General features: G+C 35.5%; 1 protein-coding gene and 1 long non-coding RNA gene across 3 annotated transcripts in view; one reads left to right on the plus strand and one right to left on the minus strand.

Annotated features, from left to right (window-relative positions):
- The first annotated feature begins 871 nt into the window (after positions 1–871).
- Positions 872–25,631, plus strand: part of LOC140745272 (proclotting enzyme) — a 31,414-nt gene continuing 6,654 nt past the window's right edge. Inside the window, exons 1-3 of one of the 2 annotated variants that reach the window (XM_073077037.1) lie at positions 872–1,175; positions 24,196–24,253; positions 24,334–25,323. In XM_073077037.1, coding sequence (XP_072933138.1) covers positions 24,342–25,323 — 982 coding nt within the window. In that variant the 5' untranslated portion in view covers positions 872–1,175; positions 24,196–24,253; positions 24,334–24,341. The remainder of the gene's footprint in view (positions 1,176–24,195; positions 24,254–24,333; positions 25,324–25,631) is intronic. The other variant, XM_073077035.1, reaches the window with a different exon arrangement.
- Positions 12,031–13,590, minus strand: LOC140745271 (uncharacterized). Its single transcript, XR_012102642.1, has 3 exons — positions 12,895–13,590; positions 12,427–12,598; positions 12,031–12,270 (listed from the first exon to the last, which is right to left on the minus strand). It is a non-coding gene; the product is annotated as an uncharacterized LOC140745271 (long non-coding RNA).

Genomic DNA, 25,631 nt, shown 5'->3' on the forward strand with positions numbered 1-25,631 from the left:
AAAATGGTTCACTCGTATTTTTATTATAATGCAGGAGTAGCAGACGAGCATGCAGTCCACCTGATGTAAGTGGCTATGCCATGGACATCTATAATCAACCACAGATACGATTAGATATTCCTATCAGAGGTCGGCCATAGATGCGCCGCTACCCCCGAGGAACGCCTCGGAAAAGTATGTTACCCTTACCACACCCTTCAAACTAGAACTCGGTAGCGCTTAAAACTGCCGTTGTGAGACAGATATAGGTGTGGCAGTGGTTCCGCCAGAGTCGAACCACAAAGGGTTCTACCATCTCCAATCATATGGGATCAGTAGTATTCTCTTTGGGCATATGGAATGAAGTTAGTTCAAGTGGGGATTTTTTTTATAATATTGAAGTAGATAACGAGCATGCAGTACACTTCGTGGTAAGTGACCTCCGCCCATGGACAGTCGTAATGAATCCCAGATCTGATAAGAGTCCTACGTACTCCATCGTATCGTCGCGACACTGGCTTACCATTAGATAGACTGTATGTTCGTGTGTTTATCTAATAGTCAGAAATAAGTGTGGCGGTGATGCTTCCGGAGACTAACAATGAAGGAGTCTACCATCTCCAGACTCCTATCCTATTAAGAGTTGGTTACAGAACATTCGCCTGCAAATTCTAAGACCAAATTGAGCTGTTATCCAAACCAGACGACAATAGTATTGTGCAGTTGTTAAAAGGCAGTTATGTAGCGTTGTACTGCCGCGATAGAACTACGGCGTTGTCTACCACAGTTGATTCACAGTCCATCTTAAGCAACCCATCACAACAATGGTGACAAACATCCGCTACGAATTGGCCCTCCCCACTGTATTTACCGAATTGTAGGAAAGTAAAAGCACGCGGTCAAACGTGCGCGTCTCACTGTGCAAATCGAAAGTGAGCGCGCGCGACGCGTTTTTTACGAAAAAATCTCCCGCCAAAAAACGAACTGACAGCCGAATCCCTTATCCGCCATCTTGTAGTTTGTTTTTTTTTTAATAAGTGCATTGACTTGGAGTGCAGCGTCCTCTGTTTCATAAGATTATACCATGTTACTGTATCAGGCGCAGTGAAAGTGTAGTGACGTAAGCGTTACATTAGATTCTCGTACTATGGCCACCAGCCGTGTAGGGAAGTGCTTTACCATACATTTGGTTATCGGTGAGTGTTGCCTTATTTCGCAATTCGAAAGCTCGAAGTTTTTTATTTAAGTTTATGTAAGCATAAAAATTTCATCGATGGTAAATTTGATTTTTTTATTAACATAAGCAATGATGGGTATCGAAAGTTATGTCTAAAAAGAAGCTTAAAAATGTATAGATAAGTAGTAGAAGAGTATTTTGCACAACATTATTTAAATTATGAATTTAAGTAATATATAAATAAGTAATCAAATGTGCTCGCTAGACTGTACATAAACTTGTCACATCAATTATTACTGCATTCATTCATTAATATTCATTATAATATTCTCAAAGGTATTTGAACCTATCAATCTATATTACACTCATACAACCCGACATGATATCCTCCCTCAGGACTAAGTTACGGAACATCGCGTTGATAATCATATCATATAGCATCAGCATAGAAACATAAAGGCTTATACGCAGATGACACCGATATTTGCAAGTCCGGCTGGCCGAGAATCGAACCCGGAACCATTTGCGTGTGAGATTGTGTGAGAGAGAGGTTTATACCGTTCTACAATGACCTCTGCGACACGTAAATGCTACTATAATAAATCAATAGATCCTACTAAATACAATTGCAAAATAATTATAGTCCGCGCCAAACTGCTAGTCCGCTCTGAAGTTGTTGCGAGCAGGTATAGTCATACAATTTGCTATGGCGACGCGATTCATTTCTATATTCAGAGCGGACTAGCAGTTTTACGCAGACTATACTTATGTCATTAAAATAATGTCTCTACTGGATCCGGTAGTACCATAAAAAAATATTGTAACTGGCAATTTATAAGTGCCTCCGACAGCCCTATACAAAATTACAAAATAAGTATATAATTCATTTCCTTTAATTTCCATCATATTTATTTGGTACCCTTAACTAATTTTTCGTTGTCATGTGTACAATGCATTACGTAATAAAGTTATTTCTTTCTTTCTTTCTTCTATTTTTATACAAATGTAAGTAATGTAAGCTATGAAAGTTACATTTCGATTTGTAAAGTATTACATAAGATGCACACGCCTTGGCATAAATACAGTTCCCGCGCAATTTCCGATGCACAGTCGATGTTTCCATTCCATTTCTTCTTGTACACCCAAAACCGATATTTCGTGTACACTGCACTTTACAATTTCTTTACATAAGACTACTATCTTATGAATATTTTCTTAAATCTTTGTAAAATATATAAGTCGTAAATACTTATTAACTTGGTTGAATAAAGACGTTTCTTTAATCCGATTTCATACCATTTTATACCTATCTTTTTCTGCTTTATTGGTTGACAGGTATGACAAAGATTCATAAAAATGGATTTAATATATTTACAAATACATGTAAACAAATCCTTCGACTACTTTTACTTGTTAAAAGTAGTATGTACCTTAACAATATACTTACCTACTTAACATATCGTATTTTTGAACACATTGACTTGAAATTACTATTTAACTACATATTTGATAAAAAAAACTAACAAAAAAGATATTATGCAAAGTAATGTACATCCAAATAATAGAAAAAAAACTTTTGTGCTTTTAGCGCCAATGATACTAATACGCTTGTGTCTTAAATTCCTTAGACAGTTTATAAAAAAATATTGCGATGTATATTTAACTTATATTACTTATCGTTTAACTTAATGAAACCCTAAATAAAATTAATATAAATCCCACCTACATAGTTTTCAAAGAATCGATCTCACAGCTCAATAAATATGGATGGTCGATAGCAAAAACTGATCTACATAAATACGATTACATTTGGCGCCTTTCAGTGGTTATGCGCAAAAACTGTCACTTCCTACTTTTTTTAATTACGTTCTGAAAGGATGAACAAGTAGGTTGTGCCAAATTAAGAACAAATATTTACTATTCAAATTTATATAATAGTTATGTTTGTGACTTTCTGTCTGTCAGAATTTACTTTTTAATTAAATAAGCAGGTATTGATTTTTTTTATTTTTGCATAGTGTCATACGATAATTATCCACAAGGATAGTGATGATCCTTACAATAATTGATCCGAATAGTAACAAACCTTAAGAATACAATATCTTTATACCTATTTTTTTAATTCACTTGACTTTGAATTTTATTTTATTTTTCAAAAAAATCAGTTAATATATAATTGTATTCACAAAATTTCATAAACATTGTATTACTTATCCAAGTTGTTTTTACTTGAATATGTAACAACCAGCTACATGAAACATAATTTTAAAATTACGACCATTACGCCACACAGCGTAATGGAATGTATTAGAAAACTGATATAATTCTAGCGCTTGCATGTAATGGATTTCTTATTTCGTAATTTGCATTCCTAAATAATTGTATTTAGTATAATTTCCGCAAGTTGCAAATAATGCTGAAACGTTTAGTTTAATCTCTTGATCTCACGCACGGCACCTCACCTGTTCGTCGGATTGCCATGATTTCTGTTGTTTTTTGGGATAATCCATATTATACCTTTATTTACTGTCTAAAACAATTTCTAAAAAAAAACTTGTTTTACTATTTTTTTTAAATATTCGGTTGCTTTTATTGTCACGTACCTGATTATTCGTCAGATTACCATGATTTCTGTTGTTTTTTAGGATAAACCATATATTTCCTATGTCTATTGTCTAAAACAATTAAAAAAACTTGTTATTCTACTTGTAAAAAATATTAGGTTGCATTTTCACGTATCTGATTATAATCGTCTGATCTTCATCTTCTAAGACACTATATTCTGTAGAGGAACAAAATATCTTAAGCTAAAGTAAGAGTTAAAAGATTTAGAATATTAATTATAAAGTTGAATTCCTCATTAATGTATTAGTTAATTTGTAACTAAAACAAGTAGATTAATTAAATCACTGTCATAGGGCCGTCACAAAACAATGAATTGTAATTAATTGTTCAATAAACTTAAATAACGCTTAATTAAGTCACACACAATCTCATTTTGTGGCTGTTGTTTGTTGTGAGAAAAATAAAAATAAGACGAAAAAAATAGAGCAAAAATGGGTTTGGCCTAATTTTTGTTCGCTACTATACTAGCGAAAAAAAATTAGTGTAATTATTAAGTGAAGCGGATTCAAGGTTTTGAAGGTGGTAGAACCCTTTGTGGTTCGACTCCAGCGGCACCACCGCCACACCTATTTCTACCTAATAACAGCAGAGTTAGGCGCTGCTGTGTTCCGGTTTGAAGGGTGTGGTAAAGGAGACAGACTTTTCCGAGGCGTTCCAGCTTAGTCCTCAGGGGAGGCGGCGCATCTGTGCCCGACCTCAGGTAGGAATATCTAATCCTATCCGGGGTTGATTACAGATGTCCATGGGCGGCAGTAGCCACTTACCATCAGGTGGACTGCATGCTCGTCTGCTCCTCCTATATTATAAAAAAAATCCATTTACATTACAAATGACAAGCTTTAAACACATCCTATTGTTTAATTATCGCATGGCCACCATGGCTGTCATCAGCAATTTTCTTTCTAAAGCGAAACCAAGTGAAAGTGACTACTTTTCTTCGCATTTCATTAAACAAATAAGACAACACAAAACGTCGAGAGAGCGGATTATGATCAAACAGCTGACTGTTCCTAATTAAATGACCTGTAGTGGCTTATGTTCGTGATAGTTCAAGATACCTCGTGAATTAGCGAACGTCTTGAAAATGTCAAATCAATACGGTCTGACTCTGTTGTCATCATTACTGAAGTTGATAGGGATTTCGTTTATTTCTTTCTTTTCCTTCCATTACGATGGAACCTACTATCTACTTTGTTAATCTACTTTGTAGCAGCTGATTTTTGATTGAAGGCTGGTGTAAAGCAAAGATAAAGTTTTCTAGGTGTGTTTGATTTATCTTTTGTACTAGCAACTACTGCTGCTGTCTAAGTGCAAAGTTACCTAAATTATGAGATGCTCTTAAGGCTTAAGGTCCTTATCCTACCGCGCGAGTTTTTGCCCGCTTGTGATTTTCATCCGCGCAAGTGTCGCTTAAATCCTTTAGTCTTATAGATACTGTTACTGTCACGTATGCCATACTCACGCGGGTTACTATTCAAAAAAGAGCAATAAGGTCAATATATAGTCTGCGGCGTGGTGAGTCCCTAAGAGAACTGTTTCCCACTATTAATATATTGACGGTGCATAGTCAATACATTTTTGAAAATATTATGTATGTAAGAAAACACACTGATATGTTTGAAAAAAATAGTAACCACCATAACTTTAATACCAGAAATAGAAATAAATTAGCAATTCCTAAACATAGATTATGTAAGGTGGCTAGATCTTTCGTGGGCAACTGTATTCGCTACTACAATAAAATACCCGACCACATTTTGAATCTCACAGAAAAAAAGTTTAAACATGTCGTTAAACTAACGCTATGTAAAAAAGCGTACTATAAAGTAAGTGATTATTTGACTGACAAAACGGTGTGGTCTGAGCTCCAGCTACACATGTACCATGACGTTAAGTTAACATTGTCAAAAACATTTTAAGCTATTGCATAGCTTCTATCGCGGGCCTTGAGCGTGGAGACCGAATCCAGAAATTCCGTAACGAAAAAACCTAACACCCCCCACTCCGACCGGCACAGCGGTGATACTTTTTAGTAGCGATCTGTGCGCCCCGGGGCGCCAGTTGACGGGTTAATGACTTTTTGCATACTGCATAAATAAAATAAATATATAATTGTAATTGCATAAGTTGATAAAAAATGCTATGCAATAGCTTTACCGCGGCAGTCTCCGAGTGCCACACATATTTTATATTTTTAAAAAAAGATGTGTGTTATGGAGTTTCTTTCGCCGCTTCTTCTCCATAACGAAACACCTTGTGAAGTGGTGGTAGTAGTTGCTTTGACATTCAAAAAGTGATCTGTAAAGAACCTATTTTGAATAAAAAAAAATGATTTGATTTGATTTGATTTAATAGAATAAGGCTTTTAGTCCTCAGATGTAGATCTCATGTGTAGTTGACCTAGTGCCATTAGTCTAAATTCAGCCATTTTTGCTTCTACAAAACATAATTTTCACAAGTTTTTAATCAAGTTATATCTAAATTTTTATCAAAGTAGTTAAAATAAAGTTTTACAATAAATGCATATTTTTTACGGAATCTACGATTTAATCAATTTTACAAAATTTCCTTTAAGTTCCTGCGTTCGGTGGTAGGGTGTGGATGCCGAGGCAGCCATCTCAGTCAGAGGGTCCACAAACCATGTGCACTGCATACTTGGTATTTTAATCCTCAAAGGTGACTGACTGACATAGTGATCTATCAACGCACAGCCCAAGCCACTGGACGGATCGGGCTGAAATTTGGCATGCAGGTAGATGTTATGACGTAGGCATCCGCTAAGAAAGGATTTTGATCAATTCTACGCCCAAGGGGATAAAATAGGGGATAAAAATACTACTTCGTAACGCGAGCGAAGCCGCGGGCAAAAGCTTGTCTTAAATAAAATTCTTTAGTACAATAATCTTATATAAAAAGTATATAAATAACATATAAAACACAGTGCAGTATAATTTCATGTGTGATATCACAAGTAATCAAGGCTTTAACAAGGTTTACGAAGGGTTCATTAAAAGTGCCCTCAAAACATTTTGCGGCGGTATGTTCGGACCGGTCCTAAAGGGTCAATAAACGTAACCGAATCTCGTTTAGTGCCTTTTGGGTTTTGGACACGCATTTTTTCACTTTAAATACTTATTCACGGGTTAAGCTGTTTTGGGAATGCAACGGAGGATTTTGTTAAGCGATATAAAAACGTTCTGTTTTTCTTTTTTATGTAAGTATCCAAAGTAGAAACACAGTATAAGGATCTATATATTTGTACTGTGGTAGAATCGAGCATTTTTTTTTTTATAATATAGAAGTAGCAGACGAGCAAGCAGTCCACCTAATGGTAAGTGGCTACTGCCGCCCATGGACATCTGTAATCAACCCCAGATAGGACCAGAAATTCCTACCTAAGGTCGACAACAGATGCGCCGCTACCCCTGAGGACTAAGCTGCAACGCCTCGGAAAAGTATGTCTCCCTTACCACACCCTTCAAAACGGAACACAGCAGCGCTTAACACTGCTGTTATTAGGTGGAAATAGGTGTGGCGGTGGTGCCGCCGGAGCCGAACCTCAAAGGGTTCTACCACCTTTTTATATGATAGCATGCATGCTATCTGAAGTTAACCGCAAGGATTTCTTTCCTGTGTTGTTAGTTCTATTAGTAATACATGAATTATAGTAGTGTGTCCATTTATATAACGACTAGTAAGTGTCCATTTATATAACGACTTAACGATTAACCGTCGTAGAGTCAACTTACCCTGATGATGCTCCGTTTTGGAACGAAACACGTGTTGGTGGTGGTATGTATGGTGGTGTATATTTTTAATTTTTACATCTGCACGCATCCCTTGAGGGAGAGAGGGTGGTACATACTGCATGGTTTAAAATATATACCATACATATTTGTAGCGAATTGTTGCGAAGTAGTTTTAATCTTAACTTAATAGCAAAGTAACGGCTGATACAATTAACTATCCATTTATATAGTCACTGTATGTACCTATGCGTTACACGATTGTATGCAATAGTATATATAAAAAAGAAAAAGAACGTTATATTATGCGCGGAAATTCTGTCAGCCATTTAATGGCTATCATGATGTAATTTACGCGGAACAAAGCGTAAGTAACATGCGCAGTTAAGTGGTGCAAAAACACGAAATTGAAGAAAAAGTGCTTAGAAATATCGTTTCATTCGTAAATGCTCTAAAAACTACATTTTTTAAAATATTTTTCAAACACGATAATAGATGACAGTGACAATTTCAATTATCAAAACTGGTTACATTTTCTTGTTAGGAGTGAGTAATCTTTACTAATCTACGGTGGGGCGTTGGTGCCCCCGGAGTCGAACCAGGTCGAAGAAGTATACATCCAGCGGTCAGTGTCGTACCAACAAGAACTCTACCACCTAAGTGTTAAGCCTTTTTATATTCTGGTTTGAAGGTTGTGGTAGGAGAGACATACTTTTCCAAGGTATTCCAGCTTAGTCATCAGAGGTAGCAGCGCACTTGTGACCGACCTCATGTAGGAATCTACTATAATGGGGTAGATTACAGATGTCCATGGGCAGCAGCCACTTACCAGACTTTTTCGAGGCGTTCCAGCTTTTTCCTCAGGGGTAGCGGCGCATCTGTGGCTGACCTCAGATACGTATATGTAATCCTATCTAGGGTTGATTACAGATGTCCATGGGCGGTAGTAGCCACGCATAGCCTGCATGCTTGTCTGCTACTCTTATATTAAAAAAAACCATCAGATGGTCTCGTCTGATGGTTTTTTTGACTTGATGGACTCCTATTACAAAAAAACCTTCACTTATCTACCTACAAGCCTTTTAACAAAGTAGAGTGGCGTAGTTAGTGGTACTTCGCTCCATCGAACACTAACCATATAAGGGCTGCCATCAGACCTAACCATATTACAGGCAACCTGGATTCACAACTTAATTACTGCTGTACTCCGCTACAATTTTAAAAGCCTGTAGCAACAGGATGTAACTTAAACTATAATAGAACAGGAAATATAATTTCCTGCAATATATGTGACGTCAAGACATTGTTTTGAAAATGTAGGCGTAGAATATGACGGGAAATTTAATACACGTGCCCAACGTCACACGGAAGCGACAGGTTTTATAACCTTTATTTCGATATTGCTCGTAACCCATTACTGTCCCACTGCTGGGCACGGGTTCCTCTCAGAATGAGAAAGATTAGGCCATAGTGACGCGCTGGCCAAGTGCGAATTCACATATCATTGATTTTTTAAATCTCTCAGATGTGCTGGTTTCATCCCGATGTTTTCCTAATCGTTAAAGCACTTATAATAAATTTCTAATGAGATTTGAACCTCGGGCCCCTCGATTGAAAGGCCAAATTTCAACCACTAGGCTGTCACTGCTCAATTAACTAACACATTTCGTTAGACGCCAATCATTCCATTACATAAAAGTGAGCACTGAACATCAGATTACAACAATAAGCCTATTCTAAAAGATGTCTGAAATACACGTCTTGTTGAACAAATTGAACAAATTCCTCGCTGCATAACGTTCTTATGTCACGTGAGAGGCGTTAATGAGGATAATTAAATACAACAGCAGTCTATTGAAAGATCAGTGCTCTGTAATAAGTGGTAAGCACGAGTAGTAAACGTACTACAGGTTCCGTAGTACAATACTCCGGTTGTGTTTCGTCGGAGATCCCGGAGTTCTCTAACAAGCGTTACGAACGGCCACCGGGGCGTTTTAGTGCGGTCAAAATCCCACATAACCCGGCGTCGCTCCACGTCATCGGGTACGTTTTGAAGGTTTCCCCTTCGTAAAAAAGAAAATCCATAGTATTTAAAAGGTGATGACGGGTGTTTGTATAAAAAATAAACATAGTATTAATAAAATAAACATTTAAATATAAGTAACAATAAATAATAAAACTAATAATTTTGTATCGGTATAATTATGTATTTTATTTTTAACTGACATTTATGATTTAACTGACATTTACATAGACTTAGAATTCGTTCTTTACGCTAGAGATTTGTGTGTGAATATTACACTGCTATTGGCACAAAGATATTGCAGTGACACCTTGATACCTGTGAATCTCGTGCCGATTTTGATGGGACGTCCCAATTTTTAAATCAAAATAAATGTCCCCCGCGGGCCAGTCCCGATTTTGGGGATAACTCTATTTCGTGGCTATTTTTGCTAACTATTGTGACGTTACTATAATTAAAAACTCAAATAAAAAGATAAACATTAAAAATATTAAAAAAAAACGCTTTCGACGAAAGAATCCCGCTATTTCACTCAAAAAGTACCAAAATCCTGACTTGGCAGTAAAAAATTGGCAACGCTGATCTCTTCCTAAATAGTTTTATTAAAATACGGTACCCTAACAATTAAGTGACTTACACACCGCTCGATCGCATGCGACGCACGTGAGCCATCAATGTCAGTGTTATGTCACTGGTGAACGGCACTTTGCTTTGTTTCACTTTTTGCTTCGTTTGTCGTAAACATTAACTATAAGGACCCTTTCACACTTGCCGACGTAAACCTTTCGATAAAGCTTCAAGCTACGAATTAAGAACTAGCTTTTACCTGTGGCTTCGCTCGCAAAGTTATCTTTTACCTATTCCTGGGGAACGATACGTTGAGTAGTTAAGGCGTGAAAGCATAGTAAATAAGCAAAAAAAACTCACATTCGCATTTATAATATTAGTTAGGATTGTATACGTAGTTATAGTCTGGTTATTTTTCGCCAGCAATCAGAATTTTAATTTCTTTTCGATTTCGTAATAAATATTTCTATAACCTATTTATCAAGTACCTACCAATTACAGCGATAGCCTAGTTTTAAGTTCGCCTTCTCAATCGTAGGGTCCGAGGTTCAAATCTAAGGGCCGTATTAATAAACCGATCTCAAGTTTGAGATCTAACTCAAGTGCGATCTTAAGTTCGTTATCGTATTAATAAACAAAACTTAAGTGTCTAACATTAAACGCGCTCTCACTTGAGATCTGTCATCGCATTCGCTAATTAATAAATCAAACTCACTCTCAAGTAGCCTCTTGAGATGCGTTCTGAGATGGTATTAGCTGAGTGTAGTCGGACCTTGACTCGAGTCGACGTTTTCGTATCGCCGAGAAATGGATTTTGAAAATATTTTAGACGAAATAGATTATTACGATTATTATGAATGATTACGATTATATCGATGATCGCTTTAGTTCTCGGTTACCGAAAATTTATTTAAGGGACGCTCAAAATCCTTTTTAAATGCCTATAAATAAATTTCAAAAAAGGTATAGATTCTATTTACACTTATCTTTCACAGTATCACTCATTTTTATATTAATTTATATCTTGATTCAACTTCATAATTTAGCTATTAGGATTTAAATTTTTATGTTGTATTTTTTTAATTGAAAGGATTTTTTTTAATTACTTGTAATGAAATTATTTTATTTTTTATTCTTTCTCACGTTTTATCCAGGATTGGTTGATTTAATTAAGATTGCAATTGTAATTAATATATATTTTTTTTATAATATAAGAGTAGCAGACGAGCATGCAGTCCACCTGATGGTAAGTGGCTACTGCCGCCCATGGACATCTGTAATCAACCCCAGATAGGATTAAATATTCCTACCTAAGGTCGGCCACAGATGCGCCGCTACCTCTGAGGACTAAGCTGGAACGCCTCAAAAAAGTCTGTGTCCCTTACACACCCTTCAAACCGGAACACAGCAGCGCCTAACACCGCTGTTATTAGGTAGACATAGGGGTGGCGGTGGTGCCGCCTGAGTCGAACCACAAAGGGTTCTACCACCTTCAAAATATATTTAAACTCTTAGAGTATAATTCTGTAATGTATTTTTTTGTATATCTTATTATTCAATACATACAAAGTTTAACCAAATGTGTAAGGTAAGGCTGGTATGTGTCAAAAATAATACAAATATAATTTTATAAACAATATATTACACAAAACTGTTTCTAGTATTACAATTATAAAAAATAGTTCCTTTTCAAAGTAGATTTAAATTTTAAATTACTCAGCTTTACCTGAAAGAGAAAAACCAGAAATGCTTTATAATATAACCTAATTATATAAAATAGGAAACTTATTAAATTCTATTATTCCAAATGTAGCTTTAATTCATAATATAGTTCTAAAAAAGATAAAATGAAATTCCTTATAATATAATATTTTATATTAAATAGGAGATTTATTATTAATTAAAATGTAACTCTAAATTATAATACCAAATATAGGTTTTAAAATATATACCTATTGTATCTTCTCTGTTTTTATTGAATATAATAATAATGTTATAAGTAAATTACAGCTAATAAAATCAAAAGCTTTTCTTTTTTTTCTAACATTGAGGCAGCAGGCGGATGCAAAGATGGTGAACAGGGTGGAGTGCTAGCCTTGATTATAACTTTCTCCTTTTCTTGTGTATCATTAGGCGCGGCGTAACAGTCATTTCTAAAATAAAAAATAATATTAGTAAAGCAGTCTGAAATATTACTAATTATTGTATAACACTAACTAACGCATAGCTAACTATATTTAGATATGTAGATGCAGTACTTCAAATAGTTAGATATGTAGAGTAACTTTTAAAACATTTAAAATAGATACCTGATACAGTGTCGGAATCATCATCAGCACTAACAAGGAGCCCTGGAGTCAGCTACGATACATCTGGATTCATTTCTGCGTCACTGGTAGAAGGGCCGCCTCCATTTGACAATGTTTTCACATTGTTGTTGCTTTAGGTCATCCACAACCACATTAGTTGTTTACTCGTATCCTACAACATTATCATAAATATAAAATCATGCCATTTTTATCAAATACGAGTCATTTGTATGTATAAGTTTCTGTTCATTCTAAATTAATAAGATTATAGTAGCTCTGTAGGGAAGTTAACCTATACTACAGGGTTTTTACCCAATTTAGGCAGCTGACGATACTGAATTAAAATAAACGATCATTATAAAGACTACTCTGAGAAGATTGCAATTGTACTGATGCTTCATGAAATAAAGAATTATTATTATTTGGTTTAAGGTTATTGATAAACATGAAAAATAGATAAGTACTTACTTGACGGGGTATGTGGGAGCTGGCATTATATTCACTAGCAATTTTATACCATGCAGAGTTCTTCTGTTGCGAATAATATCCGTCAATTTTAATACACTCCACTACACTATTATATAAAAACGTTTTTTCCACTTCCCTGAATATGTGTTTCTTATTCATTTCCATAATAAAACAGTCCAACTAATGTAAATACAGCTAAATAATTCGCACTTCACAACCAACTCATAACAAATAACAATGGAACAAAAGTAAACAAACTAATGACGCGACGCGTTTTGTTCACAGTAACAGTATCTGAAATCGAACTCGTAATACTTTTTTCCGAAAAATATTGCACGTGAAATCATTTAATTTTTATTTAGTATACGATTTAAAAAGGATTTGTCATTTTTATAAATATATTTAATGAGATATTTCACTACATTAAACATTTTATTGCATTAGCAAAGGAGCGGAACCGAAACGCTGCATGACGTGATTGTAATGTTCAACTCTCATTCATTCATAGCTGTCATTTTAAAAAATATTTTTAATCTGTTCTACTGTTTCGAATGAGATGCTTCTCTTGAGACCGGTATCAAATGATACGCACTTGATACTCATTTATTAATTAGCGACGCTCTCAAGTCGCTGATCGCAACTTAAGAGCGACTCAGTTGATACGAACTTAAGATTGATATTGAGATCCATCTATTAATACGGTCCTAAGACATGTACCTTTAATTTTTCAAAATTATGTGCGTATAATAAATTAATGTGCGTATTGGCATAATGGTAAAGAAATCTTAACGCCTCAGAGTATTTAAGAAATATCAAAAATACGTATGTGATATCTACCAGTGGACTCTGGCTTAAAACCCCTCACTGTGACAGGCGACCCGTGCCTAGCAGTGGGACAGTTATGGGTTGACCATACCAAAAGGTATATACCCTTTAATATTGGGTTGTTCGGAAAGTCATTCGTTTTTTCTCGATAGAGGGTTTAATTGTATTTTTTCACAGCTAACTTCACACTTAAGTCGCATTGTCATTATATGTTTTTACAGCTGATGTAGCAAGGCTTGTGTGTGAATAAGTTCAATTGATTTTATGTAGTTTCATAGTCCGTTAAACATAAAGTGCGTGTCGATGACTCGATGGTCACTTTCATTACGAAATATTTGCGGTCACACTTGCGGTGGCAACTGTTGGTAGTTAATGACAAAACGGCCGTTTTAAATGTACCTATGTGTTATTTACGATGTCGTTAACTATTTCCATTGTGTATGTAGCAACGGTCGCCCTTACTAAACTAAATACGAGAGAGCGATGGGTCATCAAGGAACTTTGCATAGTTACATCCCTTCCCATTCCTACAGCCTTTAACTTAATAGATAGAGGTTTTGTAGTGTAACAAATTCAAATGGAAGTATTTTGTTCTTTAACGAAGTAGCAAAATACGGTGCACCTGATGGTAAGAGGATACTACCGTATCTGAATATCTGTACCCCTGACAAAATTATAGTCCTACTTGAAGTTTGCCACGTATGTAATGCTATCCCCTACCCCTAACGTAGTTGAATCGGAAGTCGGAGATTTGAACCTAGGCACGTTCCTCTGATTTCTAAAAAAGTAATTGCGTATTAGAAATTAATTTTATCTTGCTATAAAGGTAAGGGAAAATATCGTGAGGAGGTACACGACGAAGAGTTGTAAAAAAAACAAGTTTAATTAAAAACATGTGAAGTCTATCAATTCGCATTTGAGCAGTATGGTGGTCTATGTCCTGAATCCCATTTACTCTGAGGAGACCCGTGTCCAGGAGTGAGACAGAAGTGGATTGACAACGACGATTATTTTAATCGATATTAGTAAGGATTGAATCGTAAACTATGCATTTAATCAAGTGATGATCCTTAGCAAAGTTGAAGGTACGAATTTTCAGTTTTAAGTATGTTAGTATGTTATATTATTTTCTTTTAAATGCGGGCGAAGCCGCGGGTTAAAACTAGTTTTATATAATTGCATTACAATCGCATGAAGATATCGTAGTTTTTCTGATAATCAAAAAGAATCAATTCCAATTTTTTTGTCAACGGTTACCATTACTTCTAAGGAAGTAAATACATATAATTACTTCAGTTAGCTACAGCTGTCTCGTTAAAACCACGAATTGTGTAAGTATCCTATAACGGGACTTCACGCCTACTACTACTACTACTACTACTACTACTACTACTACTACTTGTGCATAAGTATAGTATAATAATCATTGCATGCATATTGCAAACTTACCAATACGGTGTATATGAGACATTGTCATGTTGTGATATCACATTAATTGAAGTAATTAAGATTATATGACGATTATTTTAAATTATATAAAAAATAAAATGTATGCGGTCCCTACTCTGCATAAATTAAACATATTTTTGAGTAATAGACCTTGGACTTGAAAAACTGTATTTATAATAAAATCAATTTATTTCCCTATTCAATTTCCATAATTATTTACATCCTAAAATAACTTTTAACACAAATCCTTTTACGCCTTTACATAAAAAATAGATTATCGCGAAAAGTAGATACTCAGTACCATATACATGTTTAATCTATACTTAGTACCTACCTATATTATTCTAGGTCGTTACAAATTTTATGAATACCATATCCTCATTAGTAATTCTAAATCCTGGTTATTGCAACAACTGTTATATAACATTCGTACGGATGACTGAACGTTTTGCAACGCTGGTAACCTCCGTAAGAAATTGTGTAATCTCCGGCATTGTAGAGGTCGGGGATAGCGGATCTTGGACTGTTGTTGATCAGCTATTTGGATGACAATGAATGAAGTCATATAGTTCATACTGTTCTTAGCACGGGCGTAGTAGCTTTGTTAAGGGAGGGAGACCAAAAGCAGTTTGGTGATTATGATAGTATTCTTATGGTTCATAACTCTTACCGTAAACGTAGCTAAAATTCGCGTTTTGTTATGCTCGCACCCTTTTATTACCCTTATGGTCCTTAATAATAAACCCTTTCTACACTCATAGCCCCACACTAGGATTCCCTGTGTCGTAGGTGCCATGGACACACACATAGACAGGTACACAAACACCCAGACCCAGGAACAGAAATCTAAATTCATCATTTAGATATCTGTCTGGCCGGGGATCGAACCCGGGACCCTTTGCGCGTCTAACCGGTATGATGACCGCTCCGCCACGCGGGTCAACTCTTTGTGATTCGAATCGAGACACCACCGCAATACTTACCTATTTCTACCTATTAACAGCTTCGTCAAACGCTAGTGTGTTCTGATTTGAAGGGTGTAAGGAAGATTTATCCGAGGCGGATCAACTTAGTCATCAGGAGTAGCATTGCGACTGTAACCGACCTTAGTGTCTTAATCAACTCCAAACAAGTTAAGAGTTCCTACACTCTTAACTTGTTTGGGGTTGATTACAGTTGGCCATGGGCGGCAGTGGCCATTTACCATCAGATGGATGCTCGTTTGCTACTCCTATTATAAAAAGGGTGTTCATAATAAAAAACATCATACAATTAAATTATATATCCCAAAAAGTTCTCACTTACTTTGAATCTTAAAAAATGTAGAGCAGATGACTCTACAAAAGTAACCCAAAACTGCTCGATCAAAGTATTAAATTGAGATGACATCACGCACTTTCACTCTTTGGGTTACGAATGGGGGTCAATGAGTCATAACAAATACGGTTTAACTATTACGGCCCTAGCACACATACTACTAGCATTGGCGATTCGCTTTCGGCGATTGCGATGCTGATTCCGTTCCTGTTCCGCATCTCTGATGTCGTAACAGGATGACCGAATTAGTTGATCTTATGTGTATTCCCGAACCGACATCTTTGTTACTTCATATTTGTCAGGATAATTATGATACAGGTACAGGTAGGAATACAGTCACAGATATTCTTATCACTAGCTTATGTCTCTTAACTCAATCACTGGTAATACTTTACATAGTCCCTAAATAGCATTACTGAGAATATTCTTATTAATCCAACTATAACTAAATGGACACTATCAAAACGGAGACAGTTCCTCCGCGCGAGTCTACTTCACTCGTCTCCCAAGTCGCTCAGAGACTTGCTTCCTTTGGTGGCGGTATCGAAAACGCATTTTAGGGACTGCATGAATGTTACGAGTACATCGCGTTTCGCGTTCAATGACTGTGTCGAGTGCACAAAAGTAACAGCGGCGAGTGCTTTAACGTGTGCCCCTAGCAGACATGCTATGAGTATTTTTAGGATCGGCGATTTGCGTTCAGGCGACTGTGATGCTGCATCACGTTTTAGAGACTTGTTGCGTTTGGCTGCAGTATCAAAAATGCACGTTTTAGGAACTAAATTGGTCTTGCATCGTCTTTTTGCGCTCCACCGTAGTGTGAGGGTTGTAGCGTTAGATCGCTGCTATCAAACAAATCATAATATACCAAGTAAGAGTAAAATTCACACAGTGAGGGTGTCATAACACTGAATTTTCATTTCTGTTTAGGATTTATTGTGGCGCAAAGCAAATGCAACGCGAACATTCAGTGTTTACCTATGACGGTTCAACACATAAGTTTAAAAATGCCGAAATACCTGTTTCTTTTACATGCCTGCTTTATATCTTCACTTTTTTTATGTATTAATACTGTAAAGAGAAGAGATGCAGCTGTGTAGGTAACAGACAGTGGAGGCTTAGTAATAGGGTTCGATGTTTACAATTTAGAAACGGTACCCTAAAAATTACTACTCCTACTTACTAAAAATAATCACTTGAAACAAAAGACAAAAATATTTTAATTGTTTTACCTTCGCCTATTAATAAATCTTGAGCAGTTCCGATTTCTCCCTTTTATTTTACAAATTAAAAAGTAAAAGCTAATCAAAAGTCAGTGATTTTAAGGTAAACTCGTTAAGTTTCTCCAAATGGATGGAAGTGAAATTAACTAATGTTTTCGTGTACCGCATATAAGGCAGTTGCGCTTTTTTAACACTCATTAAATATAGTATAACGACTATTTGCTAAACGGTTGGTTTCTTTTTTCTTTAGTCGTAATTAATTACTGTATCGCCGTTTCGCTCACGAAGTTTCACGTACATAGCCCTAAAAATAGGTAAAGATGGTAAGGTAATAAGAACAGATATGTTATTTAATAAACATAGTGATTACCACCTACTGCTGCAAGGGTCTCCTCTCAGAGTGAGAGAGGTCTAAGCCACAGGCCACAACCCGCTGGCCAAGTGCGAATTGGAAGACTTGACATATTTCTAACTTATTATTTTTTTTTATTTTTTTTTTTACCTAGTAATAATTTATTTTGGTATTATAGACACATAACTTTAAAAATAAGAGGTGCGTGCGTAAGGGGCTCAAAAATGTAGGTAAGTCTACTTGTGACACAGTACGAATATACACAGTACATATTACTACTGTGCCTGTGACTTATAAAGCCTAACAAAATTTCGCAAATAGTATCTTTTTTACCTTCTTTTGACTTATTTCGGAGACTGCATATATATTCATTATGGAGTTTTTCTTTCGCCATTCTTCTTCTTTAAAAGCCCACTATCGACTAGGCGAAATAAAAATCACCTGAATACCTACTGTATATATACCTTTCAAATTATATTACCTTCATTCTCCTTTTATAGATACTAAAAATGTCAAGATACTATAATTATTAAAGATATTGAAGTCTTTCGAAATATGACCATCTAATCGTAATTAGGTTTAGGTTTAAACCTTATAAACATTAATTAGTTATTTCCACATGACTACCTTGAACAACTTGAAAGTGTATCTAGATTAACGGTAGGTAAATGCTAGTTATAAATGACTAATTGGTGTCGGTATGACACAATTTGGTTACTTTTTTGAACTTTCAAAAATGAGAATGAATATACTATGAAACTAAAAAGTAAACATGTCGGCCAACATATCGATCCTAACGCTATTTTATAGAAAAAAAACGAGACATCCTGTGTAGTGGTAGCTTATTGACTTTTACAAAAAAATGTAACTAAAGAAATATTTTTGCTACCATTATATTTCGTGTTCCGGAACGCCGAAACGCATTCGAAAATCTAAACACTGAGTTCTAAGAGCGGAAAACTAATAAACCAATGTCAAAAATGGACATGGACACCGTTTAGCTTAAACCAGGTCAACAAAACATCGTCGACAGCCCGTAGAGAGTTCCAAGAACAATGCAATATACAATACGTCGCTCGCAATCGCAACATAACATCGATTTCATAACGCAACCTCGGGAAAACACGCTGCTCATTTCCTCACTTCACCCACTTAAACGTCATCCTTAACGGGTTGAAATAGGTATGTACCTACCACCTATGTAGGTGGAACTATTGTAATAAAAGTATTTCCAAAGAATTAAATTCAACTAGTTACTCATAATAATAAAGACATCGTCCATCTTTCTCTCTTTTGGTGCTTTTTTTAAATCACGAATAGAGCGGTACGGCCTATCAAATACGGTCAGCATTATTTTTCGAGCGAAAGGTTTTTAATTATTTTATGTTTATTATTTTTTTAATAAACTAATGCAAAAATTGTATTCCTAACAAGCTGTTCCTGCATATTCGTTCGTGTGGATTAAGAATTTAACATTAAATTCAATTTAGTACATTTAGCGTAATGCAATTACAAACACCCAGACAAACAGGGCGGCAAAAATTCTAAGAAAACAATAGAAATTGCTATAATTACTTATCTTTAGTTCTCCTAACACCTTTTTTGCAAACATATTAGGCGTAGAAACACGCGAAGATTACGCGAATTCTAAAATTAAAAATTCAATCAGAGTTAAAAAACCTTTTTGGTTATATCCGACAATAAAAGATCTTGGTTAGAACGTAGAAATTCAAAATGAAGTCATTCAATTCATTACGCAACGTCATGTTCCTCTATACTCTGTGGTATCGCTGTCGCTGCGGCGCACGCACCGCTTTCTCGAGCACAATGAACGATGATATTGATCTCGCATAACGTAGTGCGTAGCTGCTTTTATGAGCAATTCTTTTTAAATGTAGAAGTCGTGAACTGACATTTCTTTTTATTTAACGATGTATAGGTTTGTGTTCACAAATAACTATTAAAAGTTGACCACAAAGATATCAAAGGTTGCAACTCAGTATACATTAGCATGCTTAAAATGACCATACATAAGCCCCATTTTGAACGGGACTGTCCTATATTCACTCGGCTACTCTGTCGCGACTCCCGGTGTCACGAAAAATTCTAAATCTATGCGCTTGTAATAAAAAGCAAAACAAAATTTTGATTAAATGTTCCTTTTTTTTTCTTTTCCGATTAATTCGTTATGAGGAACGACCGACGACGAATCTAATTTCCACCCGGAAACTACGATACGCTATTGAAATTAAATTATGGATTTTTAGTGACCATTGCCAACATAGCAGACTTCGGTTTTAAATAAAATAAAAATTGTTATTATGGGCTTGATGTTGCATTATAAAACTGAATTTTCCAACATGTATAAAGTAATTTATGGCCTAATAAACCCTTCTCGTAGCTGTGAAGCGTCAGAAAAAGAAGACAATTTATAAGTATGTAGTTCCAAAATTTATTTATACAAATAAATATAGCCCTAATTATGTTTTAACGATTTCTGAATTACGAAAATAAATAACAATAAAATAATAAATAAATTAAAATAGGTACAATTCAGACAGAAAGTGAGGTGGTTCCAAAAAATCTAAACTAAAGGGGTAGGTGTCATGAAAAAACCTGAACACATTGTAGTGCATTTAATCTGAGCTGTAAAGTAAGGTAACAAGTGGAGCAAAATTAATTTATGTGTATACATTACTCGGACGAAAGCACAATGTCAGAAAGTGTTCTCATGTTACCGTCGCTGCCCACATTGAATAATTATTATGCAATATAAAATTATAATAACGATCATAATTTACATAATGTGCTACACGTGCAACGCCATCTGTTATGCCGCTACGGAAACAATAGCAGTGGAAATGTGATTATTGCTTAAAACCGGTATTAAAATTATTAATTACTAGCTATTACCCGCGGCTTCGCTCACGGTCAGGGGTCGATGACAATGCAATAATTTTATTGCAGTTTTAAATGCTGCTGTGGTATGGTAAGGGAAACATAATCTTTTAAGGCATTCCAGCTTAGTCCTCAGGGGTAGCGGCACATCTGTGGCCCATCTAATATTATCTGAGGTTCATTATAGATGTCCATGGGCGGCAGTAGTCACTTACCATCAGGTGGACTGCATGCTCATCTGTTACTCTAATAATAATATTTTTATATAAAAAGTAGTGCCACCGCTGTCTCGTATCACCTTGAAATTACACATAAACTTATATTTAAGTACTACTCATAAATTGTATAGCTATTAGGTAATATATTCTCCAAGTTTGGTATTATACTCTGTCCTAAATTTACTTTCCTACATACCTATAACTGAGAACCTACTTGGTCTCATTTACAAAGCCTTACCTTGCGTGAGAGGACGATAGCGTGCAGGAAGCGAATCATTTTGAGTATATCCGGCCAAAATATTCAATATTTTAGCGTTAATAATCTTTATTTTAACCTAGATCTTAGAAAATCGGAAGGTTTCAGATCGGTGTTAGGATCAAATTTAGCCTAGAAAGCCTACTCAACTCGCCTGAGTTATTTAATTTTCATTTATTTCCTTTTGCGTGTTATACCAGTATTACTACAGGAGCTAGGTATCCTAGAGCCCTTATCGACCCTCGTACACGGTAGAGACCGCTAATGGAACTATATAAACTATTTCTGTATAATATTACTTGGTTAGGGAACGCAAAGCTCTCAAAGCGACCCAGGTAAGACCTCAATTTATTTAGGATTAATTGAACACTAAGTTTTACTCGCGACTTCGATCACAGGTAACTCGACAACAGAAAGGTAATCTTTTTCGGGATAAAAGATGTCTTGTCCTTTTCTTTACTCTTTATTATTTACAATAATTACTGAATACATAACATTTTAAGTAATAAAATAAACTATAAACTAGAAAAGGACTTATTTACAAAATATACAAGAAAACTATAAATAAAATAAGCCACCTAAAATTGCCGTGTTTTGGCCACCTAAAATGGCATGTTTCCAAAACGCTGGCGGCGTTTCCTTGCTTATCCTTTTCTGAATACATAACAATGTGGGTACAATATTTCATGTCAATCTGTTATGTAGTTAAGGCGAGAAAGTGTAACAAACAAACAAACTGGCATTCGCATTTATGACATTAGTTATTTATGAAGTCCATTCGTGACGTCATAAGTCACAAATGGAATTTCCGAAACATTAAGGCTCTAGCTATGGCACAGGGCTCTTTAAATCTCAGGACTAAAAAAACCTAATGACGGCATCATTTTACACTGCGATTCGGTGACACATGAACCGTTGAAGTGGTCTGCCCTCAAAAGTGTCGTAAAACAACTTATTATGTTGTTAAACCTGAGATCTACCGTTTTAACAATAAACTTTTTTTAACAACCAATTAATAACATCTCGAAAAAGATTACAAAATTGACCCGCTGACAGACATATCATAAACCCAGCAAAATAAATCTTACGACGAATCTCCTTATCTTCATTGCAAGAAAGAACTAAAAACACACTTTTAACTAATGAGGTCGCATTTTGTAACTCTTATTCCAAGTTTTTAAGGCTGAAAATTCTTTAATCGTTCCATTAAGGATTGCATTTATACTTTATCGTGATATCAATGTACGAGTAATATATCACTTAACAGTTAACCAGTAATGATGTCCTGTTTAACTTTTAACATAAATTACAATATGCCGGTTACATAACGGATTTAAAAATAAAAACAAAATGCGCGCCAATTTCAGCCGGCGACGACCGGTTTATGTCACTTGTCCTACCGATAACGACTATAAGATAAACGAAACTTTAAATTGTCACACGGATCATTATTGTACAGCGGCGGTTTAAAAAATCCTTGATTCTTGCGTTTTATTGAATGAGAAAGTTGGCTAACATTTTATTTTGTTCAAATTTCGTTTCAAATTATTTTAAGACACATAATGGCCCAACAGAGTGGGAGCTATACGTATAGATAGATAGATAGATATATTCTTTATTGCACACTTCGGTAGATCATTACAATAATACACAATTAGTAGTAGTAGTTCGCATCAAGGTTGATTCTTAAAAACCTTAAACAATTATTAATAGGCGATAAGCCATATAAAAAGAATCTCTTTTGAGGTTATCTGAACATCCTTCTAAATGCATGTAAAGTAGGTTTATATTGATTAAAGCTTAATAATAGGTATGTATGCTCTGTAATGTTATTTTGTCCTAAAATTAAATCTGGCCACACCTCATTCCATGAAGGCCATAGACAATGCAAAACAACAGCATCCTCCTGCAATTTTCGTGAAATAGATAAATATCTGTAACTCTACTATTCTTCAATATCTCTGACTGTACCTACATTTTCTAACCAGAAAATATAACTTTTATACTTATGAAATAAAGCAGAAGCACTATGGCCCATTGGCATTGATGCCACCGAGGAATTAAAGCAGAATCGAATTATACATAGGTACCTATAATAAATTCTTAATTGTTGAACGAATATTTTCTCTTTGGTCGTTGATCATAGCGCAAGGGCTTAACACTTAAGTAGACAACATTTCCATTTCACGATTTCGAAACAAATTTCACAGACTTCCGAGAACTAATAACTTAACAAAGGAATAAGTTTCTGGGAATTAGCCGGTCGATTTAGGGCTTATATTTTATTAAAATCTTCAAATAAATAAGTAGGCCGCATCGGGGTTTTAACTTTAGGACTAATTTATGCGTCGTGCAGTGCGATTTTAAGGACAAGTACATATTATTTTATTTCGTTTCTATCAGTAACTACTATCATCCTATCTTTTATATAGCTAAAATTACGTTAGATGTAGAGAGCGATTTTTAAAAGATAAATATTATCAAGAAATAATATTCTGGTGAAACTTTTCCATTATGTTAAGCTACACGGATTTTTTTCGTGTTATTTAATAAGCATACAGTTAATCTAATTCAGAAACACAATTTCAGCTAGATTACTTACTTGTTTTATTTGAAGATTCCGGCAATCGGCATCTACTAATATTATATTAAGTACTTAACAAAAAAATCTAAGACTTTACATTATTATGCTAAGATGGCTATTTACGTACGGCTAGTAAAAGATTTACAAATCGTTTAATGTAAGCATTTCTTTCTTTTCAGGTACTGTTATATTGGCTACCAGTATACGATGCCATCCACAAGTCCTTCACCCGGGTAGGTACGCATCAATTACGTTTTTAAACCATTCAATTATATAACTATCTCAACAACCTAATTAATTCACTTCTTATTCCACAGTCACATTCATGAGGACAACGGGTGGTATAGGAAATCCGTATATTCAACGAAGCAATCCCCCCTGGCATCAGTTTTCTACACCAAGAAAGAGATCTCCAGAAACCCTACAAACACACCCTTATTATACCGAACAATACAATAACTATCCCGTATCGTATAATCAAAATCCATTATTCCAACAAGGGTACAACAATTACCAAAGCTTCCCACAAAGTTACGACAGCAGGTCGTCGGTAGACCTAGTCAATTCTGAAACACACAACGATGGAAGACTTCTGTCAGAATCCGCATTTACCAGGATATCAGAAACACTGGGAGCTATCAACACCGTCGGGCATTACCTAGTAGATATGGTTAGTGAGAATGATAGGAACGAATCAGATCCTAACTTACAGCAGCTACCTCAAGCTCTTTACACAATAAGCAAGAACGTTTTAGGCAGAAATGTGACGGACAAAATAGCTCCAATAGTGAAGAAAGCATTACCAAAAGTGCTACCAGATGCGCCAATAACTAAAATAGCTACTGGAGACATTAATCGTGAAAGTAATGAGAGATATTGTACGACACCAGAAGGGGAAGAGGGCATTTGTGAAGATCTAAGCAATTGTCCTCAGTTGCTCTTGAATTTAGTTAATCTTCGAGAGTCACTTTGCTTCAAAGACCTCTTCGTACCGGGTGTGTGTTGCCCTAGAGATTTAATTGTCCCTGCAACACAAGGGCTAGAAACCCCAGTGGTAGCGACAACGAGCAAACCAACTTACTTGATACCAATCACGACATCCCAGAGACCAGTACCAAAGCCAACGACGAAGAAACCTTCAGCTATTCTAGTTTTAACCACCAAGAAGCCCAAGCCTACTCCACCGCCGACAACCAGCAGACCTGTCACTACCACTGTGGCTACCACTCCGCGACCATCAACGACAACATTCTACACTGTGGCACCGCCCATCATTGCCAACTATTCAAATATCGTGGATATTGACGGTTAGAACTCTTTAAATTTTTAACTTTCACTTGATTTCGCCGCATGCCTTCGGCTTAAAATTTGTAATAGGTTTTAGAAGCACTTCTTGAAACCTAATCACATTTCACCAAAGCTTTTAGCCTAATTAGCAGGAAATTATGATTATGATTAAACCTTCATAAAGTTAATTGTAACATTGTTATACTTAGTATTGTATAAATTTAAGCATAATCAAACATGCTTCTAGGTCAGTCCTTGGATTCAAGACCGAGAAATATTACCAACATTTCATAGCTATTGCGATGATTTTTGTTCCCATTAATTAACA

This window comes from Epargyreus clarus, unplaced genomic scaffold (assembly GCF_041222505.1).
Source record: "Epargyreus clarus isolate Ecla_fem2 unplaced genomic scaffold, WU_Ecla_fem_2.2 ptg000010l, whole genome shotgun sequence".
Lineage (NCBI taxonomy): Eukaryota > Metazoa > Arthropoda > Insecta > Lepidoptera > Hesperiidae > Epargyreus > Epargyreus clarus.